This window comes from Sceloporus undulatus, chromosome 3 (assembly GCF_019175285.1).
Source record: "Sceloporus undulatus isolate JIND9_A2432 ecotype Alabama chromosome 3, SceUnd_v1.1, whole genome shotgun sequence".
Taxonomy (NCBI): Eukaryota; Metazoa; Chordata; class Lepidosauria; order Squamata; family Phrynosomatidae; genus Sceloporus; species Sceloporus undulatus.
In genome coordinates this window covers 100,070,995-100,083,426 of record NC_056524.1, presented here as the reverse complement: position 1 = coordinate 100,083,426, position 12,432 = coordinate 100,070,995, and the positions used below count along the sequence as shown (strand labels likewise).

Below are 12,432 nucleotides of genomic sequence, written 5' to 3'. Positions count from 1 at the left end.
GTCCAGGAACCGTGCCGTTTGGCTGCTGCGGTTCCCGGACGCTGCAACCGACAGCGGCATGAGACTGCCCCTTCTGGGCCGTCTGTAACGCGCCAAAGTTTTTATGCTTGCTCAACCTCTCCCTTTCCTACATGTCTTCTCTCTAGCTGAAATTTTTTTGTAGCTTCAGCATTTGGGAAGACCTTGGGTGCCAAGTTGCAGTAGTGGGTTTACAGTAAACAATGGAATAAAAGTTGAGCTAGGAAAGAGTGAGATTCTACCATAATCATTCCTACTACAGCTCTGTGTCCCTGTCTAAGCAGGCAAGTTAAACAGCAGCTGGCTCCAGAATCTCTTACTGAAAATGTGTGAAGAGCAAAATAGAGAAAAGGAGAGAGCAGAAAAGCCTGTCTCATCTGCTTTCCCCAGCATTTCTAAGAGCATATACATTTGGTCACCAAAACAAAAATCATAAGAAAAGTGAAGGCTATTGAAAGAAAAACATAATCTCTGGATGCATTTTGAAGAAAACCTTCAAATGGGTTCCTGGATGGTTCAGCATGTTTTGTTTACTCATGAAAATATTACCTAACCTGTTGATTTTGTTTCTCATGCTCATATTGTTACTTTTGAATAGAAAGTTTGCTAAATCAGGTTGAACTGCTGTTTTTTTGGCAGGGCAGGATAGGAACCTGTCCCTTTTCTTTCTGTTATTTCTGTCTTTGGTACCAGCTTTTCTGTTAAGAAAGTAATGCACAGGGATAACTCTATTTAACTGTGATATACCTGTACTTCTACATTTAGAGTCTTCTAAAAGGCTATATTTCAGAGGAAGGAACTATCAAAACCACCTCTGAGTATTCCTTGCCTAAGTAAACCCTGTGAAATTCAAGGGGTTGCTATAAGTCAGTGATGGTGAACCTTTTAGAGGCAGAGTGCCCAAACTGCAACTCAAAACCCACTTATTTATTGCAAAGTGCCATATCCCTCTGGCTTTCTAGTAACAAACTCTGGCAAACTCTGTGCTGGGACGATGGCACATGTGCCCACAGAGAGGACTCTGAGTGCCACCTCTGGCACGAGTGCCATAGGTTCGCCATCACTGCTATAAGTCAACAGGCAGATTGAAGGCACATAATGCACGCAATATGCTTGAGGATCTCTCTGTCTCTATAGGAAATTTCAAAATCAAAACTCTTTGTATTTATTTTATTATGTCTTTCCATTGTACTTGCTTTCTGAGAACTAAGTGACGTTGTCCTGATATTTCCTGTATTCTGTTCTACATAAAAGAATACCAAACTTCTTTGAGGGTAACACAGATTTATGGTGACCCAAATTAAAAAGAAAAAGAAGAAAAGAATGTATAAGCACAAATACAGTTAGCTGTTTTGGATGTAAATCTGATTATAGAAAACAAGGATCTAAAAAATATTTGAAGAACTGAGCTAGAAGCAAAAACTGGTAAAACAAGAGAGACTGATCGCATTTCAGTTATTTCTTCTTCCCTTTTCTACAGATCTTAACAATTCCTGTGAAAGCTGTAATTGCTGTAGGCTCCTTGACTTGCTCCCCAAAACACATTCTTCTTCCACCCTCTTTTCCAGTAAGTTTATTTATTAAAGCATAACTGACACTTTTTTGTTTAGCGATGAAAACAAATATCATAAGAAAATAGTTCACTCATGCTATTGGCAATAATAGGCCTCCATTCAGCAGCCCCTCAGCATATCTTAAATATCTGCATCTGAACCTTACAATGCTCTGACCTTTATGCCACCCCCATTCACTTTAAAGCCCCAATGCTGGACATTTAATTTTTCAAGGTGAGCAGGCAGGATCAGAGGAGTTCTGACTATTCCCTTCCTCTCAATAGCCAGGCACACAATGATAACATCAGCACTGATATCCCCAGGAGTCCGCTGAAGGTCTCAATGCTTCTGTAAACATTATGCATCTGACTGGATGGGAGGCAGAGTGCCAGATACCTCTCTCATCCTTGCTATTCACATTGAAACATGAAATGCCAGTGTGAGGCAGCTTTAGGGCTGGATGTATTTTAGTCTGTTGTATGCCGCTTTGATTGCTTGGCAAAAAGCGGGATTAAAATTTAATTATTTTTTCAAGTAGATCTGAAAGGGAGGTTTGTGTGCTGCTGGAGAGGATGGGAATACCAGCCCCTGCAGTGCTCAGTGAAGTACATCCACACATGTAAGGGGCATTTAACTTCTTTGGATATCCCTTTGGATATCCCAACCTAAATTATGGTCATTGTGTGTTTTATGTTGTAATGAAAGACTAAATGGGCATTAGGTTGTCTCAGTTTTTCACAGAGCCTGAGATGCTCCCCTGCATTTTCTCATTGTACATTATTTACAGAGTGCTTGAGTTGGTGCAGTTGCTAATAGCTAGCAAATATTAACTCCATCAGTTCAGATGTCTAACTTGATGAAGAATGAAGAACTTGATGAAGTATCATCAGCTGCCCTGCTCAGTTCTTATAGACTCAGGGCTGTAGCTTCTTTGATTGAGGCTGCATCTGCACTGCACAATTAATGCAGTTTGACACTACTTTAATTGTCATGGCTCAGTGCTGTGGAATTCTGGGATTTGTAGTTTTGAGATATTTAGCAGTCTCTGTCAAGAACTCTGATGCCACAACAAATTATAAATCCCAGGATTCCATAGGATGGAGCCATGTTAAAGTTATATTCTTTTTCTTTAGGATAGTTAATTTAGGTAGGAGACCTTCCTGCCCATTCATATTATTAGTGTTTCACTAAAGCAGAACACTGACAGGTTGACCTTGGAACATTTAAATAAAAGTTTCTTTTTGTATTTGGTGGTGGAAGTACATATAATCTGTAATGGAAAGATCCAGATGAAAATGTTAAAGGAAAATACTTTTGTGTAGATTATTTCTAAACCTCTAAAAACTAAAAAGCAATTCTAGATTACCAGGTTTGCTAGAACTTTGCAACCATGAGTGCGTAGATATAAACAAGGGGAAAAAACAGTCCTTCCTTCCTTTCTTTTTTTAGGGCAAGACAGTCCATCAGAGTTTAAGTATTATGAGCTCTTTCTCACAGAAAGTAAAAATACAGCAGATCCGCTCACTTTCAGAAGATGTTCGGTTTTATTACAAGAGATTGCGAAGTAATAAGGAAGATTTGGAGCCAGGAAAAAAATCAAAGGTTTGAGCACTGTGTCTTTTACCCAACATGAGTAAGGCAATAATTCTCTATCCTGCTGCAGTCAGTGAAAGGGAAATAACTACTCCAGCCCCACATTGTGAATGTCGATAAACTGGATATTGATAAACTGAAAGAATGTTGAGAAACTATAGCGTGTCCAAAGAAAGGCGATCAAAACGGTGAAGGGTCTAGAAACCATGCCCTATGAGGAACAATTTAGGGAGCTGGGAATGTTTAGCCTGGAGAAGAGAAGGTTAAGTGGTGATATGATAGCCCTGTTTAAATATTTGAAGGGATGTCATATTGAGGAGAGAGCAGGACCCGGAACAATGGATACAAGCTACAGGAAAAGAGATTCCACCTCAACATTAGGAGGAACTTCTTGACAGTCAGGGCTTTTCGACAGTGGAACACACTCCCTCGGAGAGTGGTGGAGTCTCCTTCCTTGGAGGTCTTTAAGGAGAAGCTGGATGGCCATCTGTTTGGTATGCTTTGATTGAGAGTTCCTGCATGGCAGGGGGTTGGACTGGATGGCCCTTGTGGTCTCTTCCAACTCTTTGATTCTATCATTCTATGATTGATGGCCTCTTGTGGGGAATCTGGTGAACCAAGGGAGCTGAGGTCCTTCAGTTCCGTGGCTGCCTTCAGCACATTCCCAAAACATTCAATTTCCAGACAGATACCCTGTGGGACATATATGCCTGTGAAGCAGGCATTCCAAAAGTGGGCAGTATGCCCCCAAGGGGTAGTGGAAAGATCCAGGGGGTTGGTGAGGGGGAAGAGGGACAGCAGGGGGGGTGATAGAAAAGGGAGTGGGGAGGCCCTGTGGTCAAAGTATTGGTGCATAAGAAAGACGAGGGAAACTAGCAGCCTTTAGGACCATGGTGGGGATGAGGGTTACATGAAACTTCTTTCAGGCCTCACTGATGATTTAGTATGGTGGTCTCTCCTACTCTTCTCCTGCCCACGTCAGGGCACTCCCTTAGCTACATCTTTTACTGCTGGTGGAAGTAGTGCTTGGTAAAGTAGTGCTTGTTATGAGGCTTGAGAGCAGGGCATCACTTCTATGGCTCAGAATGACACCATTTGGGGACAGAATGACTGGCTGGAGCAAGGGGCTAGAACACCTGGCAGTGGAGGAGTAGATGAGGCAAAAAAGGAGCTTTCAAATTTGGGACCCTGTTTAAGATTTGTGAGTTTTGTTGGGACTTGGCTGGCATGTTGGAGCTATTCTGTTGCTCCTGTCTTATCTCGTGGGACAGGTTGAGAGAAGTGGTAACAGAAGATGTGTGTGTGTGTGTGTGTGTGTGTGTGAGAGAGAGAGAGAGAGAGAGAGAGAGAAGGAATGCCTGAAACTGTGCATGGAAGGCATGTCTCTGGTGAAGGAGAGGGAGGAGTATCTGGAGTTGATTCTTGGAATGAATTCTTTACCTTGGAGCAACTTTTGTAGTTAAAAACTCTCCCTTTCCCTATCTGTGACAGTTTCCAATCCAGGGCATGTGGTCTCTGTAAATCCCCAACACACACATCGTAGCCCTATCTGCCCAATGAAGAAGGATTGAGAATCCTTTCTTGCCAGGGAGAAGCTTTTCCCTTTGCCCTGGTTGCCTTGGCAGCAACAACTGAGCAGCAAACAAGAGACTTCTTGCATGCACTGACCAAGATTAGTTGCTTTGAATTTGCAGTAGACCCAAAATCAAGAAATATGCTTGGGGGACAATAGGATCATCTCCCAAGATGAAAGGGAGTGGTAGCTGGAAAAAGTTTGGGGATCACTGCTATAGAGCTTTATGCATACCAGAATGGATATGGGACCACAGTGTTTTATGGGCTGTCTTCCCATTAGACCTCCCCCTTTGTCAGCAGAGCACAGTTAAAGCCCTCAGCTGCCTTTGGCCAATAGTGCCAAAGTCTACTACTTTTAAGGATGAAAATTTCTAACAGTTCTGCAGTTCCTGAGAAATCTGCTTTATCAAGATGTCTCCTCCTCTTGCTGTTTATATTTTTCAGATAGCAAATGTTTATTTTGACCCTGGTTTACAGTGTGGAAATCACTGTTATGTGGGATTGCCTTTTCTGAGTAAATGTAAGTAATTTAATTTCTGTTGTTAATTTTTAATATTTTTAACATTCAGTCTACATATTTAAGACCTTTGAATGAAACTGCAATTGTTTCTTTCTAGATGAATCAAAATTGCAGCACAGTATATCTATGCAGGAAGATGTGTGGGATACTGATTGGGATTTGCATGATAATTTGTTCAAAGAATGGACTGGAATACGAGATCGCTCGGGGAATCAGTGAGTTTATTTTCAAATCTAATAGTTTTCTAGCTCCTTACAGATCTAGTAGTAATTACACTCGTCCCTCCACATTTGCGATTTTGACTTTTGCGGATTTGATTATTCATGGATTTTATTAATATGTTCTCTCTAGGAATATCTAAGTCCTCCAGAACAACTCTGTGGTGAACTTTAACTAAACATCACACTGAAAGACCTAGAGATTCCTACAAAGAGCACTTCTCTAGGCATTTGTAACTCCTCCAACACAATTCTGTGGTCAGTGTCTGGCAGAGGTGGACCACAGCGTTGCACTGTAGGACCTAGAGATTCCTAGAGAGGTGTTCTCTCGGGTAAAAACATAGTGTTTTTGTTGTTTGCATTTTTTTCCCACATTCACGGGCAATTTGTGCCCCTAACCCCCAGCAAATGTGGAGGGACGAGTGTACTGATTAGTTGCTTACTGATCAGCTGTAGTAAATGTGTTATTTGTTAATATCCAAATACAAAGCTGTGTTAGTCTGGAAAATCAGTATTACAACACCTTTGAGACTAACTGAATATTTGTCAATTTGTCAGGAACCAATATAGAGGTTTCTAACAGTAACAAAAGATGGAATTCAAAAGCTTCCACATATAGCTAATAAATATATCAAGCAATTTTAGAATACAACAAAGATGCAGAAGAAATTGCCTTAGTTTATTCCAGGGATGGGAACCTATAACTGTCAAATATTATTATACTTCAGCTTCAGTCAGCCACAGCCAGTTTAGCCAAATGGTTAAGAATAATGAGAGTTGTAGTCCAGTAGCATCTGGAGATTCACTGGTTCTTTACTTTAGTTTATGCCTTCATAAGTGTTTCTCTTAGGTATATCCCTTTTAAAAATTATTTAGAAGATAGCTAAAGGGATATGTATTTGTCAAATAAGTGACATTAGAATGTTGAAGTATGTCTTGTGATTTAATGAACAGCTGAATTGTGCCACTGAACTCACAAAGATTTGTTAAGGATGTAATCTCTTTAGTTCCATAATGTTAGAACTTTCAACAGTAGTTTGGTCTGTCTAGGAAGGCAGCTAGTCATACCCATGTTTTTACAAATATACCCAGCGATTCAAACAATATAACAACTTATATATTGAAGTAATAACTTGTATATTTCTATCCTATGATGACTGTAAACAGTAGTTACCATTTTATATACTACAGAATTCTTTCATAGATCCAACTAAGCTACAGTTGTCAGCATTCCTCAATATTTTTTTCCTTTCAGATACCACTCAGTTTCCATTGATACCACTGATGTCAAGTGTGCCTTCTGATTTTTAAAAAAATGCACCTTTATGATGTAGAATTGTGACATTGACCATCTATAGTCCTTCACGCATGCACATTTCACAAACTGTTGCCTTTTTGTTTAAATTGTATTTTTTCTTTATGCCATTATAATGGTTAATTATATTTCTTGTCTAGATTAAGTGCTGTATTTGAAGTGGACACAGATCTTCAGAAGGCTGTGACATCCAAAATCACAGCAGAGCTGGCTTGGCCTTCTTTATTAGGCTCAATGCGACATTTGGATTTCTCACTTACCAACACAAACAGTTCATCTGTGAGTCCTGACATTGTTAATGCAGTACTAATAAAACTTAAAATTAAATATTATTTTGTTGTTTCTATTTTGGGACAATAAATATCAATCCAAATTTATACCATTAGGAAGAAGAAATTCTTCTAGAAAATCCAGCAGATGTTCCTGTTTTTCTTCAGTTTCTTCCCATAGCATTGTATTCTAATCCATCAGGCTTCATTGATAAATTGATAGATCGGTGAGTAATGAGTTATAATCAGTAAGTAATAGGTAATGATATAGATAGATAAGTAATAGATAATAATTGGTAAGTAATTGATAAAAAGGTAAGCAGAGGGCTGGGAAAATGGCTTATCACATGCATTCCTTTTTTCCCCTCAAACAAAGCCCTCTGTATATTGCTTCTTTGTAATAGAGGCAAAAATAAATTGCCTTTGTTCTCATCATGCATTTTCTCTCCAGTTATTTCAATTTCAGCTGTTATAATATATAATGTTATACTTAGTATTCATGAAAGGTGTTTTGTATGAAAATAGTGCTGTCCAGAAGCAGAACTAATTCTGTCATGCAACTTCAACCAAACATTAATTATTAATGCAGCTTGTTCTTCATGTGCACTTATAATCATTCAAACATGCAAAATCCTAAACATGTCCTAATTATATACTGTATTCCTGTTTTAGGTTTAATCTGAGTAAGCCAGAAAACTTTAATTTAAGGACATTAGAATTTCAAGTCTCTAGGAACTGTGTAAGTAATTTTAATTTGAGGGGGGTCTTCAGACTGATTTTCATCAATGTTCATTTTATCCATTTCAAGTATTGGAGCTATTATAGTCTAATTGTTATATAAAAAACAAACAAACAAACACATGACTTGTAATCTTAGATTCAGTGGTTCACATCCTGTCTCTCTATGAAACTCTCCAGACAACCTGAGGCAAATAACTATCTCAGTCCCCCTCCTCCAGTAAAATGGAGACAAGTTGATTCATTTTATAGATCTGTCATATGCATAATTGAAAGTATCTATATTAAGAATTTATTTCTAGCTATCTTTATGTGAACAAGCTTTGTGCTCAGATAGCATCTTCCACATGTGTGATTCAATTCAATAAGTGAAATTCCTTAAGCACAAAGCAGATTTTCTCTTGCATCCAAATGTGCATTTATTACCTAGTTTCTAAAGCTGTAAACAACTGTGTGGAGAGGAGGGGGTCACAAACCCAGCCTTCAAACTTTGGGATCAAACTTTTGAATCAGACACATTTAATGGGTAAACCCTCTTGTTTATGAAGTGGGATTAAAAATAGTATCTTTAAAATTACAGGTATTAGAATCTATAATAAAATACAATCAATCATAAAGGAGTGAAAATATACTGTGCTAAGAACTGTTCCCCCACCATTTCTCTGTCTCTACCTCTCCTCTGTACATTACACATTGTACATTAAAAAGGTTAATCATGTTAGCAGGCCCTCCATAAATTGCTGTGAGTTTATGGAGGGGAATAAGTATCATTATTTCCATGTTAAAAAAAAAGGTTGTCATATTTCCAAAAAAAATGATTTGTGAATCTCATTGTTTCTTGCTCCCTTAACTTGGCCTGTCAACTTTCTCCATAAGAGCAGTTTTCCATAAACAGGCAAGCCAGTTTGGTAAAGTAAATGTCTTGGATTCCTTCCAGTGTCTAGCAATAACCACGATGGCTGCCAGACAAAGGAGCTCAGTTAGATTCTTATGAAAATATGTTCCTTTAAGGAAGATATGTAACAGACATTTAATTATATTTAGAATGAATTTTTGACTTGTGATAGAAGAAATGTATACTACAGTATATACAAAAAAATGTATACAAAATGTATACTGTAAGACAAAAGTCTTCTAGCCACCACATAGCAAGGTATGATACTGGTTATTTTTGTCTCCAACATTTTGAGTTCAAATTCCTAGAAAAACAGATTAATCTGAGAAAGATATAATACTATCTGTGATGAAATGGAAAGTGTTGATCCAACCTTGTGATTTGTCTCTACTCTTCGAACCATGGTCAATAATACTTGTTTAAGGAAGAGGAATAGAGTGTAGTTTGTCAATATATTCAAGCCAAGAAATTGTGGTTTGTACTAAAAAAGAAATATTTAATTAAACTGGAGCTAGCAGAGGGGGGAAAGTAAGCTTAGATGTTACAGTACCAAAACATGGTTTAATTATATGTTCAAACCAAACCATAGTGTTTGTAATTCAACAACTTAATTTGTAGCTTTTGGGGGGAAATGTGTAGGTGCCTTTGCGTCGAAGTATACTATGCAAATGATGTCAGGTAGGGATGGGGCAGTTGCAGCTCTCTAGATATTGCTGAGTTCCAAATATCATCATCCCTGACTATTAGCTGTACTGGGTGACATGAATAGGAATTGAGGTCCAAACACAACTTGAGGGCCACAGATGGCCATTCCTTATAATAAGTCTTGCTTTTTACAAAACTTAATGAGAGTAAACATGCAGCATTTTATAATGCTGCAGTATAGATACAGGATTATATGAGCTTCCTAACTTGAAATTTGATTTGTTTTCCTCATTCAAGGGCCTGGCATTGCAGAGCTCTACAGGACTTACCGAGGGACTGTCTCGGCAGTCAATTTTAAATGTAATTTTAAAGCCTGGAGAGAGAAAATCTGTCAAAGTAACATTTACACCAGTTCATAATAAAACAGTATCATCACTAATAATGATCAGGTACAGTATTTCTCTGAACTAAGTAAATGGAAATATCTGAATATAGAACTATATTTGCCTAGAATTATTGATTCGTAGCTTCTAGGATAAAGTGTAACAGTTTTGTGATTATAGCTGAAGTTATGCAAGTACTTATGCATAAATATATGTATATGTTAATGTATATGCATAGCTATGGAGTGGCTAATTGTTTGGACTGGCAAAACAGCATATTAACTGGACACATGGCTACACTGATTTTTTTTTTTTTTAATCATGAATGATTTTTTTTTCAGGCTGCTGTGATTAAATATATTGCAATATGATATATATTTGACACATGTAGAAATAGCAGATCATATAATATGTTCTTGGTATAATCCTACCTGGTTCAGACTTCTACAATGTTCTGAGATGCTTGTCAAATATATGGTTTATAATATGGTAATAAGAATGATCAACCCAACCATCTGTCACTTTTTTATACCCCTTATTCTCCCCAAATTGGGCTTCAAGATAGCTCACAAAGTACATATGGTTAAAATGTACGAAAAGTTGTTATTCAGAAAGTATAAACAGCAAAATTAAAATGTATGAAACAGTCATTTAAAAAAGAGAATGAAAGTTGTACAGCACATTCAAAAGCCTCTTTCTTGAAAAATAATCAAATTCCAGAAGACTGCTGAAATAAAAAGTTCCTCATCTGTCCCTTCAACAACAGCAAAAATCCGTAGCCACCCTAGGAAAGAAATTCCAGAATAGAGCAAGCTGGCTTCCAATGTTACTATTGAATGTTACCTCTGAAGGTGGTCCAACTGAGCTAGGTGACTCCTCTGGGGATCTTACAAACCTGGGCAGCCTTATATGGAAAAATATGGTTCTTCAGATATGGTGGACTCAACCTGTGTAGAGCTTTATAGGTCATAAAGAATCAGTTTGAGTAGTGCTCAGAAACAGACTGAAAGCCAGTGGAACTGTTCTAATAAGGGAGCTCTGTGCTTCCTATTAGCCCAAATTAACAATTGAACTGCAACTCTTTAGACCAATTGAGGTTTCCTGGCCACATCAGACATCCTTAGGGACAGGTACAAGAAGGTAAAACAATATTCAGAATATTGAGGCTAAAGTCCAGCCAGCTATTTTAGGTGTTGAAGACTATTTTAGATGCTTAAGACAAAATCTAAATATTCCAAAGGCACCAGAACATTTCTTTTCTTTTTCTTTTTTAATATTAACATGACACATACTGTATGCTTTATTTATTTATTTTTAATATATATTTTTATGGAGTACATCATACCAACAAACATCAAAACCACAGAGTGGAACAAAAAAAAAAAGCCAAACATAATATCAACAACAACAAATTACCAAATTCCCATACAATGCAACAACTTTCCTATCCTAAAACACATATAACATATAACGAACCTTCCTATTGCCTGAATTCTTCTTATTCTTGTTCAAAAATGTAACTGTTTCATCTATTTTCATAACTTAATGTTAACTTTACACTTATATTGTTCATAATCAAATAAATAACACACATTGTAATTGCTATACATATCTCGAATATTTTCCATGTCTATTTTGATAAATCACTTTCTGATCTTGGAAGCTAAGCAGATTTAGCTCTGGTTAGTACTAGATATGGGTGACCACAAACAAAATCAGGTCCTGTAGGCTATATTTCAGAGTAAGGAACTGTCAGAGATACCCTTGAGTGTTCCTTGCCTAAGAAAACCCTGTAAAATTCATAAGATGATAGGTGACTTGAAGGCACATATTCAGGAGGCCCTTGGTATCCACTGGGGTTTGGTTCCAAGATCTCCCGTGGATACCAAAATCCATGGATTCTCAAGTACCATTAATTCCATTAGTCACAATCACCTGGTAAAATGATGTCCTTTATATAAAATGGCAAAGTCAAGGTTTGCTTTTTGAAATATATATATATATATATATTTTAATACTTTCAAACTCTGGATGGTTGAATCCATGGATAAATAATCTATGGATACGAAAGTCCAATTGTACACACAGGCAAAGACTGGTGGTCAGTGAGAGTTCTGATAGCTTTTTTCAAGTAGTAGACTCCAGTGTATTATCACAAACTCCTGTGAGACTTAGAAATTTCCACCAGTTAACTCATCCTATTACTAGCGTTCAGGGAAACTGAGCAAAATCTTTCATATTACTTTTGATTCTAGTCTTAATTTACGTTGCTAATTCCTTTTACCTGTTAATGACCTCAGAAAATTGGCAATGACTTTTATCTAGTGCAACATAACATGTGGTGAGTAATTTAAGATCAAGCAAAAACACATAGTTGGAAACAGTGGTGTGTTTAGTGGTTTCATAATTATTCCTTTGTCTATAGAAATAATTTGACTGTAATAGAAGCTATAGTTGTTAAAGGACAAGGAACAACTGAGAGCATGAGGATCGCAGGCAAACCACCTGGACCAGGAAGTTCTTTACGCTTTAAAATCACTGAAGCATTACTAAAAGACTGTACTGAAAGTGAGTATTCTGTGGTGTGACATTCACTGGGCAGACTTCAAAATGATATGTATGAAAAAGACTAAACAATTTACCATTTCATTTTTTTAAATGGAAAAATGGAAAAAGATGAAAGTAGCTTTAATGGCTTTATAAAAACAAA

At 37.4% G+C, this 12,432-nt stretch overlaps 2 protein-coding genes across 3 annotated transcripts in view; one reads left to right on the top strand and one right to left on the bottom strand.

The window, feature by feature from the left end:
- Positions 1 to 12,432, bottom strand: part of LOC121925828 (transmembrane protein 131-like) — a 122,460-nt gene that overhangs the window by 38,268 nt on the left and 71,760 nt on the right. The window lies entirely within an intron of this gene.
- TMEM131 (transmembrane protein 131) overlaps positions 1 to 12,432 on the top strand; it is a 47,322-nt gene that overhangs the window by 15,509 nt on the left and 19,381 nt on the right. For both annotated transcript variants that reach the window (XM_042456933.1, XM_042456934.1), the window contains exons 14-22: positions 1,499 to 1,585; positions 3,021 to 3,173; positions 5,184 to 5,259; positions 5,357 to 5,474; positions 6,933 to 7,071; positions 7,179 to 7,288; positions 7,734 to 7,800; positions 9,637 to 9,788; positions 12,148 to 12,290. In XM_042456933.1, the coding sequence (XP_042312867.1) occupies positions 1,499 to 1,585; positions 3,021 to 3,173; positions 5,184 to 5,259; positions 5,357 to 5,474; positions 6,933 to 7,071; positions 7,179 to 7,288; positions 7,734 to 7,800; positions 9,637 to 9,788; positions 12,148 to 12,290 (1,045 nt within the window). The remainder of the gene's footprint in view (positions 1 to 1,498; positions 1,586 to 3,020; positions 3,174 to 5,183; positions 5,260 to 5,356; positions 5,475 to 6,932; positions 7,072 to 7,178; positions 7,289 to 7,733; positions 7,801 to 9,636; positions 9,789 to 12,147; positions 12,291 to 12,432) is intronic.